General features: G+C 44.2%; 1 protein-coding gene across 3 annotated transcripts in view; it reads right to left on the bottom strand.

The window, feature by feature from the left end:
- Window positions 1–471: 471 nt before the first annotated feature.
- SFMBT2 (Scm like with four mbt domains 2) overlaps window positions 472–23,185 on the bottom strand; it is a 74,773-nt gene continuing 52,059 nt past the window's right edge. For all 3 annotated transcript variants that reach the window (XM_078376493.1, XM_020778160.3, XM_073002510.2), the window contains 7 exons: window positions 17,784–17,923; window positions 13,845–13,954; window positions 9,900–10,075; window positions 7,010–7,188; window positions 5,235–5,483; window positions 982–1,110; window positions 472–628 (listed from right to left, as the gene is read on the bottom strand). In XM_078376493.1, coding sequence (XP_078232619.1) covers window positions 488–628; window positions 982–1,110; window positions 5,235–5,483; window positions 7,010–7,188; window positions 9,900–10,075; window positions 13,845–13,954; window positions 17,784–17,923 — 1,124 coding nt within the window. In that variant the 3' untranslated portion in view covers window positions 472–487. The remainder of the gene's footprint in view (window positions 629–981; window positions 1,111–5,234; window positions 5,484–7,009; window positions 7,189–9,899; window positions 10,076–13,844; window positions 13,955–17,783; window positions 17,924–23,185) is intronic.

Here is a 23,185-nt window from a genome sequence, read left to right as displayed (position 1 = left end):
AAGTGTGAAAGCAAAAGGAGAAGGGGACAACAGAGGATGAGATGGTTGGACAGGGTCACCGAAGCGACCAACATGAAATTTGACCCAACCCCAGGAGGTCGTGGAAGATAGAAGGGCCTGGCGTGCTCTGGTCCATGGGGTCACAAAGAGTTGGACATGACTTAACAACTAAACCACCACAACAAACTCATATTTGTTGGTCCCATCCCTTTGTGTCCAGCCCCACTGAGGAATGAAGCCCCCAAATGCTTCTCAAATGTTGAACTCTGGACTTTGGGTGGAAATTGGTTCTTTGCCCTTGGTTTACTGGCTGGTTCCTTGTATCATATCCGTCTTTGCTCTTGTACCCTGCCATCACGGATGATTCTTCGCTACATCCTAATCTTGACGAACGCCGATGGGAATCTTGGATGGAGAAAAGAGGGTCTGCTCAGCAGCAGCCTTGATGTGTGTTGGAGTTACTCAGTTCTAGGGAAAAGGCCTGCCCTCAGTTGCCATACTGGGAATAAAAAGCCAGTTTGACACGTTCAATCTGGTGGCACAGTTTGATAGCGGGGCCAAGCTTCAGGTCCATGCATTCCTGCACCGTCGGCAGGGTCAGCAGCAGGAGAGCTTGGCCGTCAATATCCTGCCAAAGGGAAGAGAACAAGAAGACGTACCCCCTTTTAGCAGGGGTTGAAAAAAATGACTCTCTTTGGGGTGAAAAGGTCCTCTAGTGGCTAGTGGCTATGCTGGCCGAGGGATTTTGGCGGTTTGTATCAACCCCCGCCCCCAATAAGCCGCCTTTTTGTGAGCTCGGCATTTTAGGAATTGCACCATTCCGTGGTGTGTCAACACACGGACTGGAATAGTGGGGCACTCCACCCCAAAATTTCAAGAGGGTGGTGCCCCCTTACCCCACACCCTCCCTGCCAGGGGTCCTTAAAAGAGAGGAGCAGGAGAGAGAGATAGAGATTCGGAAGAGGCCGTACAAGGAAGTACCTGTTCCTGAAATATTTTAGCAAGAGGAGCACAGTCTGTGAGCTTGATAAATCTCACCACGTCGGACACCGTCCACTCCAAGGGGTTGCTCTCCAGAATAAGCGTCTCCCCTGGTCTTTGTTTTATCTCCTATAGGCAAGGGGAAAAAGAGAGAGAGAGAGAGAATCAACAACTTAGGCTGGACTTATTCCATTAGTCTCACGATGGACTCTCCATTAAAATTTAATTTAATTTAACTTATGGATGTAAATATGTATGTTCTAGACTGCCCAGTTAGTGGCAACCTGCTTCATTCATTCATTCATTCATTCGTTCGTTCGTTCGTTCGTTCGTTCGTTCGTTCGTTCGTTCGTTCGTTCGTTCGTTCGTTCGTTCGTTCGTTCGTTCGTTCATTCGTTCGTTTGCTTGTTTGCTCGTTCATTTGTTCATTCGTTCATTCGCCTGTTTTCTAACATTTGTATCCCACTCCCATTTTTATCACAGCACTACCCCGGGCAGATTGCAACACATATAATAATAATAATAAAAAGGACACAATAACCCTAAAAAATAACCAAACCAGATGGCACCGACGAATCCCTAGAGTGGATGGAGGAAAAGAGGGGAGGGAAGAAGAAGAAGAGAGAGAAGAAAAAAAAAAAGAGGAGGAAGGTGGTCAGCCGGGGTTAGGGTGGAAGGCTTCCCTGAAAAGCAAGGTCTTTGACAAAAGATCTTGTCATTAACAGCTCTGCTCTCGTCCTGCAAAACTTGCAAATACTTAAATACAAAACCTATGCCACTTTGGATACCTGAGAGAATTACATCAAACCTGGATAATGCCTGTCTAAAGGCTCTAAAAATGCTTCAAAAATTACTTTTCATAAGTTACTGAACATCATTCTTCACACCTTAAAAGGATTGTTTAATTGGTTGTTGCATTACATTTGCTGTAACTGTAACTATTCATTATAATACCTTACCTAAAAGTAACTAGTTACAGATATTAGTGTTATTTGTAACAAGTTCCTTCCAACCTCCGTCCTTGCATCAGAGAAAGTGAACGTTTGGATATGAACCGCTGTCTGTAAAATAAATGTTCCGTACCTCCATCCCTATTGTGTGTAGTCTTGCTTTTCCAAGTCTTGGGAGTTTTCTACGGAAATGCATAAACTAGCTCCCAGTAGGGAGATGGGGATGAGCACTGCGCCCTAGGGTCTGACACGACTGGACTAAATGTCAAGGGGAACCTTTACCTTTACCTAGCTCCCAGCACCATCATCAGAAGTTGGTATAGCTATAGGGGCACATTGAGTGTGTTGCAAGCAGCTATTGGACAGTGTCCATGCTGAGGCCCTTCCCTCCTCTTCCATTGTAATACATTTGAGGAAAAGTCTTAAAACTTTTTAAAGGAGCACAAAACAAAGATTGCCTATAGAACACACAGCCTTAAAATTCATATCCATGGGGTTTCTTTGAACGGCTGGCCTTCCCTCACTCAGTATTTCCAAAAACAATTTCTCAGGCATGCAATTAACTCTCCCATTGACGTCCAGTTGATGTCACTGTTTAATTGACTTGCAGGTTCTAAGAAACACTTATAATTAGGAATCAATCCTCATATTAATTGTATTCTCCATCTCCTATAGAGTTAAAAAGCTACCAAAACCAGATTATTAAGGGGTAAAGGGAAAGGTTCCCCTTGACATTGAGTCCAGTCGTGTCCGACTCTAGGGCGTGGTGCTCATCCCTGTTTCCAAGCCGTAGAGCCAGTGTTTGTCCGAAGACAGTTTCCGTGGTCACGTGGCCACCATGTATTAAGGGGTAAATGGCTCCAATTGCTTCTCAGCAATAATTCAGAAATTATGGTCTGTATAATTACATTCTAGTGGAAGAATGAGATTTAATTGACATCCATTCCAGTGTTAACCCATACACGTAAAATTGCATTTGGCATTATCGCTGATTGCAAGGAATACAAATATTAGACATTGATGGTAAGTCAGCAACCCATTAGCACCCCTGTATACTTCATTCCTGCATGTTTTTCTTCAACTCAAAATTGCCTGTAGCTGTGAATAGAAATCAATACTGAATGGTCAGCTGTGTTTCTCATACTTCTGTATAAAGTAGCCATTGTCTTGTTCAATACGGAGTTTTTTTTTTTACCATATCAGGGTCATTTAGACCTCGGTAGCTTGGCTTCATTTTCTGCCAATCACTTTAGTTGCAATATTACTACAAACCTACATTTAGACCACTCATAGCATAGTGTTGATGTGTGGTTTGGTTTGTGAAGGTAGCACAAGTCAATGGAAATATTTACACCTTGCTACATCTGGCTGTAGAGCCAGAGATTGAGAGTTTGATTCCCCCACTGTCTTTCCTCGCCTCCAAACCAGCCTGGGTGGCCATGGGCAAGCTGCACACAGCCCCAGGGTGCACCCCCAAGAAGGGAATAGGAAACCACGTCTGATTATTCTCTATCTGGGAAACCCTGATGTCAGAATTAAATTGATGGCACATACAGTGGTGCCTCGCATAGCGACATTAATCCGTGCAGCAAAAATCACTGCTAAGCAATTTCGTCACTATGCGATTTTTAAAAGCCCATAGAAACACATTAAAACCTGTTTAATGCATTCCTATGGGCAAAAAACTGACCTTAAAGCGAAGATCCTCTATACGGCGCCCATTTTGGCTGCCTCTAAAGCAAGGAATCTGCGCGAAAACATAGCGGGCGGCTATTTTTTACCCGGCAGCCATTTTGGAACCGCCGATCACCTGTTAAAAAATCATCGCTTTGCAATGATCGGTAAGCGAAACAGGGAACCGATCATTGCAAAGCGAAAAAACCCCATAGGAAACATCGCAATGTGCTCACTTTTGCGATCGCAATAAGTTAATCGCTATGCGGTTTCATCGCTAAATGGAGCGCCCGTTAAGCGAGGCACCACTGTATTCTTTATCATTATCATTCCCAGTGAGCAGGGTGGCTGGCTGCATAGCTCAGTAGTTTAGGACTCTGGCTGCGGAGCCACAGACTGGGAGTTTGATTCTCCACTGGGACTCTTGGGATAACAGCCAGCCTGTGTGGCCTCGGGCCAGAGCACGACAAAAATTGGGTGGTCGCAACAATGATGATGGAGTTGCGGAACGGAGTGTGCCATTGGTGGTGGTGGTCCTATATCAGGCATGTTCTTCCAGAAGGGGGTAGAGAAGCCTGTCCAGTAACCAATCAGCTGCATAGAGGAAACCCACTACTGGTATTCATGTGCAGACTGTTCTCCTCTGCTGAGCATCTCTGGGATGGCTGGGCCCCACCCATGCTTCAGCAAACTTGAAAAAACCTCCCTCCAAATTTTTCTCCCATTTTTAATCGTGTTGCTTGTAAGGCTACATGGCCCTAATCCTCTTACCCAATTATGTCTGTGTAGCACAAACAGTGTAACCTTTGGAGGAGAATTGCCCGAAAAGTTAAGAAATCACTGCGCGTGTTATCCATTGCACAGTGAGCCAGACAACTCAGTGTACAACTCATTATGTCTAAGTTGATTTCTTAACTTAGGCAATCTGTCTGGAAAAGTTACACCATTTGCGTAGCTACATAAGAAGATTTTGGCCTCTGTGAAAGAAGCAGAGAGAGAGGGTAAACAAGAGCTGTATTTGAGCCGGGCAGCAGTTTAGGACATGCCAGGGGTTGTGAACTGAATTGTCCCGGTTGGGACAGATTTGTGCGAACTCCAGGTCAATGTGGAACAGCCAGTTTTGTTTTCCAGTGCATTGGCTCTGATCTTACAAATTTCCCATCTACCCACCTCCCTATTCACACATTAGGGATGTGGGAAGCCCCTCAACCCCACTACACAGCTGAATAAAGGACACAGAGATCGGAAGCAACCTGCCCTGTGCTCTTTTAAGAAGCAACGCAACACACTCCACAGCTGCCTGGCAAATTCTGGGATTGGTAGTAAAAAACAACAACAACCCACAAATCTACACAAGACTGTTTTGCATGTCAGCACCCAGAACCCCCAGGCAGTATGGCCAGTGGCAATGGTTACTGTAGTCAGAAACATCAGAGAAGTCAAAGGTTCTTCCATTCCTTCCACTGAGTTGCAAATTCCAGCTGTTCTTGGGTGCAAAAACTGGATTTCCTTAGTACAGAAGTCACCACCCCCTACAAGAACCATGTGCCTAGGCTTTGCTGAATTTGCTTGTATTCTTCATAAACAACGGCAGTCCATCAGAATCAGGGGAACAGCTGAGGATCTCACCTGTCTGAGATGATCTCTCCTCTCTCCTTTCGCCCGTAAGATGGACAACGCCATCCGAGCGCTCCTTGCCCGCCCAGTGTGAGTGACTCGGTCCAGATCCGCACGGCTGCGCAATGTCATGGCCCTGCTGGGTTTGACCAGAGGCAACTCTGCAGGAGGGAGGTCTGTCTGCTCATGGAGCCATTCCGGACTGGTCTCCTCACTCCATGTTTCATTGTCCATAGCTTCTGCTTCTTTCTCATCACTCTCCTGCAAGGAAGAGGGATAGAGAAATGAACCACAATGAAAAGGATCCTATGCACTGGGTGGCTGCAGTGGAAATCTATCATCCTCTGTTTAACCACACCTCATTTCTAAGGATGAAGTGGATGAATCAGGAAGGTTTATGAAAAGCAGGGATGGGGAAAGATGATGGAATCAGCAACCACCTCCCGAAACCTTGGATCTATGTAGGGTCCCACCATTCCATTCTTGTTCCTACAAAACGGAGTTGGAGGTTAAAACAAGATGCAGGGGGCAGCATCTCTGGGAAGGAAATCACACACAACCTGGGACAGTGGTCCCCAAATTTGGGTAACCCAGATATACTTGGACTGCAATGCCCAGAAATCCTGGGCTTCTGGGAGTTTTAGCCCAAGAACATCCAGGTTACCCAAAGTTGGGAACTATTGCTCTTGAAGCTTCCAGAGATGCTAATTCCCCATATGTTCTTTGAAAGAATGACAACTCTAGAGACCAATAGGTTATGTCTGTGTATGTCTGCGTGATTCAGCTCTCAAACAAGGCAAACACCTCTGTCCCATTTTAGCCCCCAAATCTGGTATTTAAGAAGAGAGAGGTATCTCTCTGTGTGTCCAGGCACAACAAAATCAGTCTGGGGAAGTACATTATTTCCACCCCTGACATAAACAAAGAGGTGGCATATAGTAGTTACTCCATATTCATGGGGGATTGGTTCTAATTCCCTCCCCCGTGGATGTTGGAAACCGTAGATACTAGTGAATGCTTTGCACTGAGCGGGCAGTTGAGTCGATGACCTTGCAGGTCCCTTCCAATTTCATGATTCTATAAGAGCATGAAAAAAGAAAAAAAATCCAGAAAAGTATTCTCACAATGTATTAACAAAGCTGGACATTAAAGGGTGCCAGAGAACATGCAGTGTACAGTGGTGCCTCGCTAAATGATGTTAATCCATTCCGTGAAAATCGCTGTCTTGCGAAAACATCGTTTAGCGAAATGTGGTTCCCCACTGGAATGCATTGAAATCCATTTAATGTGTTCCAATGGGAAACTTGTCGTTTAGCAAAAATCGTCCATAGGGAAACATCGTCTTGCAAGTGCGGGTCCCCACTGACAGCTACTCAATGCGTTCCAAGGGGGAAATTGTCATCTAGCGAATATCGCCCATAGGGAACCATTGTTTTATGAAGTACAACAGCGATAGCAAAAATCCATCGTCTAGCGAATTCCTCGTCCCATGAGGCAATCATCTAGTGAGGCACCACTGTATTTGTCAACAAGAAGAAATATATAGTGTGGTCTCTGGCTCCGTCTAGTGCCCAGTTCTGGCACTACTATCATGACAATACTATTTTTAGTTTTTTTAAAAATATATTGTAAATATTTTCAGATCACACATATGTGAAACCACAGATACCAATCCTGCAAATACAGGGGTTCCTACTGTATTCATGGGGCTGGACTATCTCCTTTCTGGCTCCTTTTACAACACCTGCCAAACCTGCTGCAAAAGAAGGTCAGAATCCAGATTTCACCTCGGCAGATTCTGCTGGATAGGCATCTGGTGTAGACAATCGCCTTTTCCTTTGGGCAAAAATGAGCTTCCGCCTCTTCCTGCGTCGGGCTGGTCTGCTGTGCCTGCTCTCCAGGCTCTGACTGTCACTTTCCGCCGTTGGAAGCTTCATTACTCTCCCTCTTTTTCCATCATAGCAGGCTGGAAGACATCGCGGACAGCAAAATCTTAGGCAGACACCAAACTATCCCATGGGGCTGAGCTAGACCACACCAGCAGGGTACCTATACAAGGTGCACATTCCAGTTACAGACCCCCAAAAAGCTGATCAATACTAAACAGCTGTTTAAAACAAAGTACGTAATACAGAAAAATCTCAGTTTGTCACTACTAAATGTGAAAGTGCAGCTGTTCAGTATTTAAGCCTCCATCACAAGCCCTCTCCCCTAAGGAGAGTTCAAAAATGCAGGCAGCTAATTTGGTGCACATCAACAATCCCCCTTTCATAACCAACTCATCTTCAAATACTCTGTACTCAAGAGGGGTGCTTCACAACAATATACGGTTCCTGGGAAAACCAATTTAACTCCCATCTCCAGTGAAGGCTACAGCAAAGCTCAGAAGGAATAGGAAGGCCTGAGTAAGACAGCGGATGATATTGTAATCCCTGCTACATTACTTTGACCTTGGCAGCACTGGCTCTATGGCACTGCTGATTTAGTCATTGCTTAGGAAGAATTTATACAGTCGTGCCCTGCTGGACGATTACCCCACTCTACGTTGACGTTTTTGTCATCGCTTTTGCGATCGCAAAACGATGGTCTAAATGGGGGAATTTTGCTTAGCGATGATCAGTTCCCTGCTTCAGGAACCGATTTTTGCTTTACGATGATCAGCAAACAGCTGATCGTCGGGTATCAAAATGGCCACCAGCTGAAGAAAATGGCCCCCCACTCTTTTCTAGGATGGATTCCTCACTTTACAGGCACCGAAAATGGCCGCTGTATGGACGATCTTCCCTGGATGAGCAGGTATTCAGCCCACTGGAACACATTAACTGGGTTTTAATGCATTTCAATGTTTTTTTTAAAATTTCGTTTGGCAATGTTTTCGCTCTACAGTGATTTTGCTGGAATGAATTAACATTGTCAAGCGAGGCACCACTGTACTAGCTTATTCATGCTGCCGGTGCCCATACTTCCTCTCTACCTCCATTGGAGGACTGCAATGCCTTGCTAAGAATGTAGGAACCGAAGACAAGCTGTGCAATCAAAGGCAGTGTGGGACTAGTGGTTAGATTGCTGGACAACATCCTAGAAAATCTAGGTTCAACTCACACTCAGTTCTGAAACTCAGGGCTGGTTCAGACTGGCAGTTTTGGTGCAGACTGGATTAGGCTGCAACGGGTTGGCTGAAGTCAGGGGGAGGAGCTATGCATCATTTAGCATGTGACTCCCATCCAAACAACATATCAACCTTTGGCTCATTCCATGTCGATTAAATGCTGCCCCTGATCAGCTGCAGAGGTCAGGGGAAGTGAGGTTATCTCTTGGATTATGACTGATGCGATAACTCACTTCAATTAAAATTTTAAAAATATATATTTTCTTTGTCTGTGTCTCACCAATCAAAATGACAGCAGCGGGCAGATTCTTGACAAGCAAAGAAAAGAAACTTCAATTTAAGTGAAGTGATTTAGCACATCAGCAACAATCTAGCAGATGTGAAAAATAATCATTTCACTTCCCCTGCCCCTCTGCAGAAGTGTTCAATTTTTGATATCCTGAAATGCTGGTAAACAGCTTCAAGATACTGGAAACTGATACTGGAAGGAGCTGAAAGGTTCCAGTTTGGGCTGTTTCAAGCAACCATACTTACTGGGAACAAACTAAACTAGAGCTCTCCAAGGCACACCAAAATAGTAGATTCCACACACCCCTAACAAGGGTTCAAAAAGGTGTGGGTTGGGGCAAATTGGTCCACTCCAGCAATACCCACATATGGATACAAAAAAAGAATGGACTAACCCAGTCCCTCAGCACATAAATCTGTGGGGACAAATGCCTGCATGGATAGGCTCTCACTTAGCAATTTTGCGCCATATGCTTGCGCCATCTTTCAGTGTGATCAGAGCTTGTAAGTTACAGTTCAGAGATATTAGTTACTTGTAACCAGTTACTTTTTGTGTAACCTGTTACTTTTTGTTATGAGGATGTAACAAAGTTGCATTTCAAAAGTAACATCTCGAGTAGCAACAAAGTTAGTTCACTACAAAACATGTTAATGATGCACCACACAACGGCTGAAATCCTGTTGCTTATCGTAGTGAGACACGACTAGAACAGGCCCCGTGAATCAGTGGAACCTATGGAGGAGTTGACTCACCAAATCCCCACTTGTTTAATGGGTCTACTCTAGTTGCAACTGATGACATTAAGCAACAGGGCTTCAGCCAGAAAATTACTTGCATGACTTCCAAGAAGTAATGAGCAATGCAATGAGTTCCTTTTACAATGAAACTCAACAAGCTTTGTATTTGATGCATCTGCCATCTGGGTGACCGATGCCAGAAGCACCGACTGGCCCAGGGCAACTGGCCATGACTTGCCGTAAGGACATGCTAAGTCTATGCTTCTTTCACCAACATTTCACTCCTGTTGTTGCTGCTGCTGCTGTTAAGTGTTTCCGACTTCAAGGCCACCCTATGACTCAGTGATGTCCAGAAGGTTTTGTCGTGAAAAGGCCTGCTCAGGGCTTGCAAATTCAAAACCATGGCTTCCTTAATGGAGTTAACCCTACTTGGATTTCCTCTTTTCCTACTGCCTTCCATTTTTCCTAGCACTATTCTCTTTTTTTCCCAGCGAATCTTGCCTTCTGCCTGAATGATAATAGCCTTCGTTGGGTCTACTCACGGTATCTCATCCTGGAGAGGACGGAGCAGTTCTCAGGGCAGGCGTCAGTAACTGGAACGGGGCTGAATAAATACGGGCAGCATTCCAGCTTGGCGCAAACTCTCCTGAAGAAATCCAAGACCTGGTCAGCTGTACGGACGATCTTGACGGTCGCCCTGTAGGTCTTCCCTCGGCATCTGTTTCGGCAAACATTCACCTATATCAGCCATGAAATGTTAACAATCGCCAGACCGTTTTCGTCTGGCCCTTCTAAACTCCCATTTCCGCTCAAGGACAAATTCATGGGCTGGCTGATTTTTTAAATTAATTAATTATTTTTTTATTTATTTGATTTATACCCCGTCCATCTGGCCTGTAAGACCACTGTAGGCGGCAAGGGTTGCTTCCACTGAGGAGGGAAAGATCATTCCTCTTTGAGGAAAAAGAGTGCCTTTTACGTCAAGAGACCACGTCAAAGAAGTGGGAAACCACGATGAGATTTTTTCACTCCGACACCAGAAGCTCAGCGTTCTTTTTGTCCCTAAACCACACTTGCAAAAACAGCTGTTTTTTTGCACACACAAGGACACAACTGCCGTTTTGCATGAAAGGCTCTGTTGTGTTGTGCAAAACGGAAGGTTTTCGGCACCAAACGCAAGGTCTTCCATGCCAAAGGCTACATCTTTGGTGCTAAAGAGTTTTCTTGCACAAAGACCCTTTCACAATATTTTGCAAGAGGCTAACATTTAAAAAAAAAAAAAGGGGGGGGAAATCTGCCACTTTTGTAGACAAAAATGAAATAAGTAAAGATGTACATTTCCAGCATCCATACACCTCCCACCAGAGGCTTCTTGTAAAGTGGGAGATCACACAGGATGTGATGATGATGATTGGCAACAAGCCCTACCTGATGGGACATGTCAAAACAATATCAACAAAGTTGTATTTCAAGTAATCACTGTGGTGGTGGTAATGGTGGCTGAGTTGACAGCCAGGTGGGAACGAGCACCTTTGCCTCCCTTGGTTTTCTGCATGGGATCACTTGAAGATTTTTGACCTCACGTGGCTTTCTCCTAGACCACCTCTCTGTCTGTCCGTCTGTCCGTCCGTCCTTCCTTCCTTCCTTCCACCCACCCACCCATCATTTCCACCCATTCTCCCTCCCTCCCTCCATGAATCAATCACATCCATGTACACGGATATTGCTCTGGCTGGTAGCAGCTCTAGCTCCAGGTTAGGGGTCTTCCTTACTACCTCCAACCTGATGTTTTTAAGTAAAGATGATAAGGATTCCATCTGGGACGTTATGCATGAAAACATGCGTTGAACAACTGAGCTGGGGAGGCTGTAGCTTGAACGTTTCCTTCTGCTGCCTTTCCCCTCACCCCCTGCACTACAAAAATCCAGTGATCGTATCGGATGGTGGCATCTGGGAACTGTTTTGTTTGTTTGTTTGTTCAGTCGTTTAGTTGTGTCCAACTCTTTGTGACCCCATGGACCAGAGCACGCCAGGCCCTCCTATCTTCCACCGCCTCCCGGAGTTGTGTAAAATTCATGTTGGTTGCTTCGCAGACACTGTCCAACCATCTCATCCTCGGTCGTCCCCTTCTCCTCTTGCCTTCACACTTGCCCAACATCAAAGTCTTTTCCAAGGAGTCTTCTCTTCTCATGAGATGGCCAAAGTACTGGAGCCACAGCTTCAGGATCTGTCCTTCCAATGAGCACTCGGGGTTGATTTCCTTTAGAATTGATAGGTTTGTTCTCTTTGCAGTCCAGGGGACTCTCAAGAGTCTCCTCCAGCACCACAATTCAAAGGCATCAATTCTTCGGTGGTCAGCTTTCTTTATGGTCCAGCTCTCACTTCCATACAATACTACAGGAAAAACCATAGCTTTGACTATTCGGACTTTTGTTGGCAAGGTGATGTCTCTGCTTTTTAAGATGCTGTCAAGGTTTGTCATTGCTTTCCTCCCAAGAAGCAGGTGTCTTTTAATTTCGGGGCTGCTGTCTCCATCTGCAGTGATCATGGAGCCCAAGAAAGTAAAATCTGTCACTGCCTCCATATCTTCCCCTTCTATTTCCCAGGAGGTGATGGGACCAGTGGCCATGATCTTAGTTTTTTTGATGTTGAGTTTCAGACCGTTTTTTGCACTCTCGTCTTTCACCCTCATTACAAGGTTCTTTAGTTCCTCCTCACTTTCCGCCATCAGAGTGGTATCATCTGCATATCGGAGGTTGTTGACATTTCTTCCGGCAATCTTAATTCCGGCTTGGGTTTCTTCCAGTCCAGCCTTCCGCATGATGTATTCTGCATATAAGTTAAATAAGCAGGGTGACAATATACAACCTTGTCGTACTCCTTTCCCAATTTTGAACCAATCGGTTGTTCCATATCCAGTTCTAACTGTTGCTTCCTGTCCCACATATAGGTTTCTCAGGAGATGGATAAGGTGGTCAGGCACGCCCATTTCTTTTAGGACTTGCCATATTTTGCTGTGGTCCACACAGTCAAAGGCTTTTGCATAGTCAATGAAGCAGAAGTAGATGTTTTTCTGGAACTCTCTCCCTTTCTCCATAATCCAGCGCATGTTGGCAATTTGGTCTCGAGTTCCTCTGCCCCTTCGGAATCCCGCTTGTACTTCTGGGAATTCTTGGTCCACATACTGCTGAAGCCTACCTTGTAGGATTTTGAGCATAACCTTGCTAGCGTGTGAGATGAGTGCAATTGTCCGGTAGTTGGAGCATTCTTTGGCACTGCCCTTCTTTGGTATTGGGATGTAGACTGATCTTTTCCAGTCCTCTGGCCACTATTGAGTTTTCCAAACTTGTTGGCATATTGAATGTAGCACCTTAACAGCATCATCCTTTAAGATTTTAAATAGTTCAACTGGAATGCCATCACCTCCACTGGCCTTGTTGTTAGCCAGGCTTTCTAAGGCCCACTTGACCTCACTCTCCAGGATGTCTGGCTCTAGGTCAGCAACTATATTGTCTGGGTTGTCCGGGATATCCAAAACTTTCTGATATAATTCCTCTGTGTATTCTTGCCACCTCTTCTTGATGTCTTCTGCTTCTGTGAGGTCCCTTCCATTTTTGTCTTTTATCATGTCCATCTTTGCACAAAATTTTCCTCTAATATCTCCAATTTTCCTGAACAGATCTCTGGTTTTTCCTTTTCTGTTATTTTCCTCTATTTCTTTGCATTGTGTCCCCCAAGTACCAAGTACCTCTGCCCAGGTCCTCTCCCCCCATGCAGGGAAGATTGTTCATTCATTAGTCATCTTTCTATTAATGAATCCCTGGCAAAACTCCCAAGAAAAACAAGAACACCCTTTTGAAAGCTTATGCAAATTGAGTTTTCTCACTCTTTCATACATACACTCATTTGCAACATGGAACTCCAGTAAATCTGCACTAAAAAGATCTTTTATTTATTCATCTGGATATTCATCTTACTAAAAGCATAATTGTTGCTCCCAGGAGATTTCCATTTTGCCAGCTATCTTTAAGCAATAAAGCGGGTGAAATCAGAAGCTATTAGCTGGGAGCACTGTAAGATTTTAAAGTTCCCCGGGTTTTGTGTCAACTGCAGCATTCAAGACTTTGCAAGTAAAATCCACTTTGCTCTTCTAATTAAATGTGTTACAACTGAAGCTAAAAGTTTAGGGACCAAAGTTCCCGAAAATAATAACTGACATAAGAAAATGTTGAAGGAAAAAGCTGGGACACCAGGGAACACAAAAATACACACAGAAAATCTTGTTCTGATGAGGGCCATTGATAATCAGTTCTGCTCTCTCATTTCGAACACATCCTATGCACAATGCACACAACATGGAATTCTACAGAATAGTAGAAGGAAAAAGATAAAGAAATAACCCTTTGCATTTCAAAAAAGCAAGGTTCTAGACTTTATGTTGAGAGAGAGAGAGAGAGAGAGAGCGCGCAAACGAAAACAGCCTTTACTTTGCTTTGAGAGTCTCCTCTTGGAAATTCCACCGGGAATCTTCAACCAGCTGCAATTCCCGCAAAACACTCTCAGGTTTGTAAGCGGAGTTGATGACCAAGCTGAGAACCTGCAAAAAAGAGAGTAAAACAGAGGAACATTGCATGAAAAGGAAGTTGTACAAATTACAGGTGGCCCCGAACTGGTTTGTCCCAGTTTGTACAAGTGGTAGCACAGATATTGCTGCTCTTCTCCACCACCTCCTCAGCTGATTCGGCCACTCACCACATTCAGTTTGCTTGCTTGCTTTTCCCACCTCCTTGACCGATCTCCCAGTCACGAGCAAGAGCACAGACTTCTCTGCCCCGCCCTTTTCTCTGATTGGGAGATCAGCCAAGAGGGCGGGGCCAAGAAGCCTGAGCTGCTGCCGGGGCTGGGAGATCAGCTGAGGAGGTGCAGCTCCTGTGCTGTTGCCTTGACGAACTGGGACGAACCGGTTCGTGCCCATCTCTCATACTGATCTGTATTTTGGAAGAAAGCGCTCTAGCTGGGTGGTAAAGGATGCATGCTGCAAGCCCAAGGCCACAGGTTCTATTTCTGGCATTGCCAGTTCAAAGAATCAGGTTGCAAAGCATGAACATATAATTTTTAAAAAAGAATTATGTTGTGTGTTAATAACACATTGTGTTGAATTATGATTAAGCTGGCTATGTTACCTATTGTTCACAAGCTTGCAAGTATGGGCATTCCAGTATTTTTGCTTGTCTGGACTTCCAACCAGTGGAGTAGTGCAGCCAGGGTTCTCCTGGGACATTTTAATTAGCAGGAATAATGATATCACCCACCAGCGCATTTAGGCTTCTCTGTTCCCTCTTAGTTTAGCTGCAGTCCTCATAGTAATGTAGAGATACAGTGATGCCTCGCTTAGTGAGTGCTCCGTTTAGTGATGAAATCACTTTGCAACGAACTTTTTGCGATCGCAAAAGCGATTGCGTTGCGATGTTCCCTATGGGGGAATTTTGCTTTGCGATGATCGGTTCCCTGCTTCGGGAACCGATCATTGCAAAGCGACCATTTTCACACAGCTGATTGGCAGTTTCAAAATGGCCACCAGGTAAACAAAATGGCCACCCGCTGTTTTCTGGGACGGATTCCTCGCTTAAAAGGCACCGAAAATGGCTGCGCTATGGAGGATCTTCGCTGAACGGTGAGTTTTAAGCCCCTAGGAACGCATTAATCAGGTTTTAATGCGTTTCTATGGGCTTTTTGAGATCACATAGCGATGTTTTCGTTCAACAGCGATTTTTGCGGAACGAATTAATGTCGCAATGTGAGGCACCACTGTAGTAAAAGAAAAAATTCCAGAAAAAACTTTTTTCACATGTATTACCAAAACCAGCCAGTAGAGGAGCCAGAGACTGTGGTCTTAATTGGGCAACTTAGAGTTATTAGCATTACAAAAGACCTCCTCCTCAGTTATTGATATGCATTGATCCAGCTGCTAGTATATTTGTTCTCTTCTTCTGGGTCCAGATGGCTGTAGGGATTATCACAATGAGCCTCTGCACTTGCAAATTTACTACTGCACCACTGCTTCCAACAGGTTATTGATAAAGAGTCATTGAGTCACAGAGTTGGAAGAGACCACTGAGGACATCCAGTCCAACCCCTTACCATGTGGGAACATCCATCAAAGTACTCCCAACAGATGGCCATCCAGCCTTTGCTGAAAAACCTCCAAAGAAAGAGACTCCACCACCCTTCGAGGCAGCCTATTCCATTGCCAGACAGCTCTGACCGTCAGGAAATTCCTCCTAATGTTCAGATGGAATCTCTTTTCCTGTAGTTTGAAACCATTGCTCCGTGTCCTAGTCTCTGGAGCCCTGGAAAACAAACTTGTCCCCTCTTCAACATGACTAAAAAGATGATGGTGCCCCTTACGAATATAATATGCAGCAGGCCTCATGGCTTGGAAAAAACCATATACTGCACACATTATAGGCATGAAAAATATGGTGATTTAATTGTATAGCATGTGGCAAAAAAGAACCATGTATTGTATGCAAAATCATACACGCAATCAAATTACCGCCTTCCAGCCAAATCTTGTGCTTTGGTTTTGTTAGAATCTGTAAACTGAAAAGCTCAAACAAGAGCTTAAAACTCCTTTTGGGACATTTTTAACAGTGGTTCTCATTTCTTTGGCTTGCACATACAGGATATGTGGGTCTAAAAGACCAGCAGCTCTTTTTATCCTTATCCTAATCCAATCACCCCAAATACAGAAGTTTATTTTAAAAAATCATGATTGATCACTTCCCACAAAACATGGGTTTTCTTGCTAGGCCAGTCTTCATACTTTTTAGTTTTTACTGGTTCATACTCATTTGCTTCATCTAGGAATGTAGTTTTCTTGGGGCTCACAAGGGAAGCAGGGAGAGAGCCGAGGGGGAGGGAGGGAGGGATGAATGTGATTTTTTAAAAGAAGGGTGTACCATTTGCACCAGGGTCCATAATAAATCCAGCACTGGAAGAAAACAATCCTCTGTGGTGCCCCCTTCCCTTGTTGATGCCCTAAGCACATGCTTATTTTGATTACTGGTAATCCCAAGCTGTTTGCAGAACCTGGAAAAATTACTTTTGGGGGAAATACATGCTGGCTGGATGGATTCCAGGAGCTCCAAACTAAAAACACAACCCTTGTTTATTCAGTATGTGGTAACAGGATTATCAGGCAAGCCTAAACATGATAGGATTGTAAAGCTTTTGGACGAGGTACAAAGTACAGAGAGAGAAGCCGTTTTTAAAGCTTTCCTGTCCCATGCTAAAATATAAAGGTGGGAGCAGATTGAACGCTCAGGCCACAGAAGTATTTTTGGAGGCAACCAGGTGACTTCCCAACAGAATTTAGATGTTTTCCCTTATGCAACAAAAGGTCCCATGGCATCTATAATAATAATAATAATAATAATAATAATAATAATAATAATAATAATAATAATAATCATCATCATCATCATCATCATCATCATCATCATCATCATCATCATCATCATCATCAGCAGCAGCAGCAGCAGCAGCAGCAGCAGCAGCAGCAGCATCTCCTTCCTTCCATCCATTATCATTTCCTTCCTTCCATCCATCATCACCATTTCCTTCTTTCCCTCCCTCCCTCCCTTCCATCATTAACATTTCCTTCCTTCCATCCATTATCATTTCCCTCCTTCCATCCATCAACAGCATTTCCTTCCTCCCTGACTTACTCGGCTGTCCTTCTCCATAATTTCCCTGTAAGCCAGGGTTGGGCACAGCATGTCCCAAAGGCAGGATGTGACCCTTCAAGGGTGTTTCTACAGTCATAAGGCTATATTTTTGGAAATACTGTTTCCTTCTTAAATAGGTCACACACCTATTTAGCATCCCAGAATACCCATTATGTAAAGCCTGACCCTAACCCTGGATTCCAAGTGTGGCATAGTGTATAGAATGACAGACTCTGGAGAACAGGGTGCATATCCTCCATTGGCTACAGAAATTCACTGGGGAAGTGGAACTGGTCAAACCTTAAATATCTCACTCACCTTGAAAGCCTTATTGGAGTTGGTATAAGTTGATTCCAACTTGACAGCCGAGAACATACACACAAGCCCAACCTCTTGCCCTCTCTAGCCTCCATTTCCCGCCATTTTTGTGCAAAACTGGCCTCCAGATCTACCATGGATGCCCACCCTTGCAGTACAGAACCATATGGGTCAAAGAGAGATTAGATTTCCCTCTGGCTCCAAAATTCAGCCTTTAGCCGCTGGGGAGAGGGGGCACCTCCTTCCCACAGTGACCGTGTTTCAGGCACTGGCTGCAGCGGTTTAACGACGCCATGATGTAAACCTAGCCAGACATGTTGAGAAGGGACAAAATGAGCCGCAGCAACTCGAAGGTGTGGAAATGAGCCCAAGCCTCACCTCTTTCAGAACCAGGACGCACTTGCCTGGCCCAACCGACTGAGGGAGCTCTGCCAGTCTTCCTTGGTTGAGGTGTGGTCCTGAGAAGCAGCGGTGGTTGACATAGAGCGTGGGACAGCTGTATCTCCCGTTGAGGGTGCCTGGGGAGAGGAAGAAGGATCACAAGGTCATACGCGCTTCCTCCACCTTCACTTTGGCCCTCTTTCTCTCTTCTGGCCCCCCATCCGCCTCCTTGGAAACAAGGTGGGGGGAGAGGAACCAGGGAGTATCAAGCCAAGAGGCCAGCCTCACCATTAGCCTATATAAATTTGCTTCTCCCCACTCAACCCTGGCAAGGCTCACCCAACTTTGGAGAACCCGGGCTTGTAGGGTTGAAGTCCCAAGACCACCTTTTTTATTTTTTGTTTTTATTTTTTTAACAACTAGAGTACAGAAGGCAGAGGGGGATATGGGGGGAAAAAGAGGGGGAAGGAGAACACAAAATGTACCGTCATCCAATCTGTTCGTGTTGCGACATCAAGTCGATTTTCCGCCTTTCTACAATTTGATTGCCCTCTGGGTTTCAACTTAACAGTACATCTTACTAGTTTAATTCTATGTGATTCAAGCACTATTTGGTGACTCAAACCATTTGTATAATAAATCCCATCATTCAGTTTCCGTTTGTATTGGACAGTCTTTCTACACTTCTGATAGAATATCAATTTCTGCCGCTTCCCGTATCTTTTCAATGAGTTCCTCTTGTTTTGGTATCTCCGACTTCTTCCAGTTCTTAGCATAAAGAATTCTGGCTGCAGTGACTATATATACAGTATAACTAGGTAGTTTTTTGTCTTATCTATATTGTTTGGTATAATGCTCAGTAAAAACAATTCTGGGGTTAGTGGAACATTACAAACCAATATTTTTTGTAACAGAGGATGTACAGTGGTGGCCCGCTTAACGATTACCCCGTATAATGATGAATCCGCTTCACGACGATGTTTCTGCGATCGCAAAACAATGTTTGAATGCGGTTTTTTTCGCTTAGCAACGATCAGTTCCCTGCTTTGGGAACTGATTTTTCGCTTTATGACGATTTTCCAACAGCTGATCGGCGGGTTTCAAAATAGCCGCCACTGTGCAAAATGCCCCCCAGCTGTTTTTAGGACTGATTTTTCACTCTACGGGCATTGGAAAATGGCCGCCCTATGGAGGACCTTCACTGGACGATTAGGTATTTCGGCCATTGGAATGCATTAACTGGTTTTTAATGTGTTTCAATGGGTTTTTTAATTTTGTTTGATGACAATTTCGCTCTACAGTGATTTCGCTGGAATGAATTAACATTGTCAAGCGAGGTACCACTGTACTACTATCCAATACTGTTTTGCTACTCTAAAAGTCCACCACATATGGTAAAAGCTTCCCTCTTCTGCTCCACACTTTCAACAAACATTTGACACCTCTGTATAAATCTTTGACAATTTTTCCAGAGTCATACGCCAAGACCCAGGACCTTCTGATTAGTAGCCACCCTCTGGCACGCCACCCCCCCGGCTTCCATTCCTTCTACATTTAGCTGCAATCCTCACAGTGGCCGGGATAGAAAAGAAGTTGACAAGGAACAGAATATTGCTACAAGTGATGGCTGCGGTCATGAAAAGTATTTGAGGGTGCATTGGTCTTGGATGGCTTTGCACATCTGAAGAGCCATCAGCTTTACAAAAGACCCGTCCCTCATTTGTTAATACAGAGCAATGCCGATGCCTGTATTTTTGACTCTCCTGGGAGTCAAAAGCTATGTGGGCCATCAGGATGAGCGTTGGCATTTCCAGATCTACCACTACACCACTGTGTGCAGCTCTCTGGAGTGGGATTTCAGCTTCATCATCTACAGCCACCACCTTCTCGCCGCTATCCAAAGAAGAGATGATGTAGCAGCAGAAGGAGCAGCAGCAACAGCATGGGAAGGAGGGCCCCATCCCCACTATCCTCCAAGGGCAGGGCAGTGGAGGAGGAGGCTGCTGTGGCCACCTCCTCCACGGCTCCTTCATCATCATCATCTCCCCTGTTGCAGTGAACCTCCTTCTCTGCTACATCACCACCACAGCATCCTTCTCTTGTTTTGGAAGGGGTTGTGCATGTGTGTGTTTCACAACAATCCCCTGGGGAAGGCAGGAATTCAGACCTTCTTTCGTGCTGTAGCTACCCCGGAATAATGTTTTTCACAACGCCAAGAGATGCCTTCATACCACAACTCATTTGGAAACATGCCTATAAGCAGAATGGGATTCATCATCACCCATGCATAACAAATGTTTGGAAGTGACACATTAGAAGAAGTGATGTTGCCGATAATGCATTACTTTAAGGGATAATTACAAGCTAACAGCTTTCAGAGTTTTATAACTGATCATTAATGAATGCTAATACTACCTTTTTGAACAAATAAGGCATATTTGCTTCTTTTCCCTTTTTTTTGGTTTGGTGCCATTTCTGTATGTTTAAAGTGCTTTTTGAAACAGTAGCATGCCCGTAAAGTATAATTAAGAAGTGCGATAACACATTAGTGTCTGTCCTGTGAGTAACAAGTAACAAATTAACTTTTTTTCAAAAAAAAAAGTCATACCAGTGTATTTGCTTGTGAAAAATAAAGCTCGAAGCAGACTGGAACAGCAAGCTGGAAAAAGATACCACATACTGAAGATATCTGAAACATCTTGGTCACACGCACAATGAGCTAAGGGTGCGGTTACACTGTAAATATGTATCGATTTCGGCTCCAATGTATTTTGAATTAATTTTCAATAATGTGGTGTTTGTATTGCTATGTGCATTTACTTTGAAAATCATTGCTTCGATATAAAGTAGGGGCTTAAAACCACTTTGGGAAGCTACACGTGAGATTTTAAATTGTTTCATTGCCCAGAATGTTTGCAGAGTGAAAGGTTTCGATTGTTATTGATCCGGTGTATCGCCAATGTTTGCAGCCTTCTCTTTCCCATTTCTTTCCAATGTTGTGTGATGTCTATTTATTTATTTAATTTATATCCCGCCCATCTAGGCCGATGTCTACTCTGGGTGGCTAACAATGAATTCATAAAACAATTTCATAAAAACAATAGCAGTATAAAATAGCAATAGTATAATATAATTCAAGATGGCAAAAAGAATTAAATACTGACTGGAGGGAAGGCCTGCCTAAAGAGCCAGGTCTTCAGCCTGCTCTGCAGTATTTTTTTTTATTTTCAGTCATCCTGTGCATTTCTCTCTCTTTTTAAAACAAATTTTAAGTGACATAGCAACATATTCGCGAAGGCTTTCATGGCTGGTATCTAATGGTTGTTGTGGGTTTTTCGGGCTCTTTGGCCGTGTTCTGAAGGTTGTTCTTCCTAACGTTTCACCAGTCTCTGTGGCCATGGGCATCTTCAGAGGACAGCACTCCGTGCAGAGCCCGAAAAACCCACAACCATGACATAGCAACCTTAGTTTAGAAACCTGCAACCACCCACAGAGTTTCTCAGGTAGCAGATTTCAGGCATCACAGAACACCTGTCACTTGTTATTTAATTTGTTCATTTATTTTATTTTATGCCACCTTTCTCCCTTACTGGGAACCCAAGGAAGTAGACAAAAAAGTGAAAATCAACATTAAATTAATAGAAACTGACTAAGATTTTAAACTGTTATTCATACAGCCACACACCCACACAGACTCTTTTGAAATGTTATTTTAAAATTACCAAATTCTAAAAAAAAAAAAACCTCTCCAAAATCCTCTCTGAAAAGGTATGTTTTCAGCTCTTAGCAGAAGGAAAGGCACCAACAGCAAAATCCATTCCCCCGCTTTATTTTATTTTTTTTGCAAAATAAGCTATTTTGGCATAAAATCATAGATTGGCCATAGCTTGGATGAAAACTGCTTTAAGAACCTCAAGCACTGCACGGTGCATCTTTCTTAACCATCATCAGTCCTTCTGTGCTTGACATAAGTGTGCTCTGCTGCTCAAAGAGAAAGGATGCGAGACCCACTATGGACACATACACCACGGGGCGGGGGGGGGGGAGAGAAGAGAGCTCTCTTTTTTGCTCTCACTTGCGGGTAAAAAGGTTCCCCTTGACATTGAGTCCAGTCGTGTCCGACTCTAGGGGGCGGTGCTCATTCCCGTCTCCAAGCCGCAGAGCCAGTGTTTGTCCATAGACAGTTTCCGTGGTCACGTGGCTAGCACCACTAGACATGGAATGCCATTTTTACACGCTTTCGAACGTCTAGGTGGGCAGGAGGTGGGACAAGCGACGGGAGCTCACTCCATCGCGTGGATCCGATCTTGTGACGGCTGGTCTTCTGACCTTCCAGCACAGAGGCTTCTGCGGTTTAACCCACAGTGCCACCACGCCCCTTACACTTGTAGGTCAGGAAGCTTTAAAATACCCCATTCAACAAGAATGAGAAATTTAGCAAGTACCCTTTCCGTTCTGACAACAGATAACTTATCTTTACCAAAAAGTTACAGCTTGAAATGCCATGTCTGCATTCTGTGGGATCTAGATATTTGGCGAGGCACTTCACGTTGTCTGCAAGAGAGGCTGACTGTATTTCCGTGAGGCACGACAGAGAATTCCAATCACTTCATGGCCGTTAAAATGGCATTAATGTCGCGTAGATACTCTCAGGGGGAAACAAATCTAACAATGCTCATCTTGGCTCTTCTTCCTTCAGTTCAAGATGTGTCAGGATTAGAATCCCCAACTACGGCTTTATTGAAGAATAGCTTGTAGAATGAGTGCACACCAAAAATGCTAAGTTATACGATCGGTTAATGATGGTGCATTTCCTACTTTGTTCCACAACGGCCAGGATTTGTATAAAGGTCTCCACATGGATCGCTCTTTTCACAGCATGATTAGTAGGGACAAAACATCTGGATTTTTTTTGCACTGCAATTCCCTCCCCAAATTATCCAATCATCATCCATCATCATCATCATTTTAGAACTGCAGAGCTGGAAGGGACCCTCTGGGTCATCAAGTCCAGCCCCTGTCTAGGAGGCCCAGGGGGGAATTGAACTCCCAACCTTTGGCTCTGCAGCCAGACGCCTAAACCACTGAACTATCCATGCAGAATTCTGAGAGATACTGCTACAGAGTTTTTGAATTTCTGTGAAATTCTCTTTTTTGCTACACAGTAGATGTACAGAGACTCACAGAGGAGAAAAGAGCGTCATGTTCCCCAGAGTAACATCCCTTTTCTCATTAACTGGCACTTAAATTTTCAACAACTCATTCAGAGATATTTGCAGGAAAAAGAATACAAAGCTTTTCTTTACTTACAGGGGCTTGAAATTACAGGCATGGGTGTATTGCTTTCTTTATTGCACACACACTTAGCAACCAACCAAATAGATCAACAACACCAAAAC

Source organism: Pogona vitticeps, chromosome 5 (assembly GCF_051106095.1).
Source record: "Pogona vitticeps strain Pit_001003342236 chromosome 5, PviZW2.1, whole genome shotgun sequence".
In the NCBI taxonomy this organism is placed as follows: Eukaryota; Metazoa; Chordata; class Lepidosauria; order Squamata; family Agamidae; genus Pogona; species Pogona vitticeps.
The sequence above is the reverse complement of the archived record's forward strand: the minus strand, read 5'-3'. Positions and strand labels throughout refer to the sequence as shown.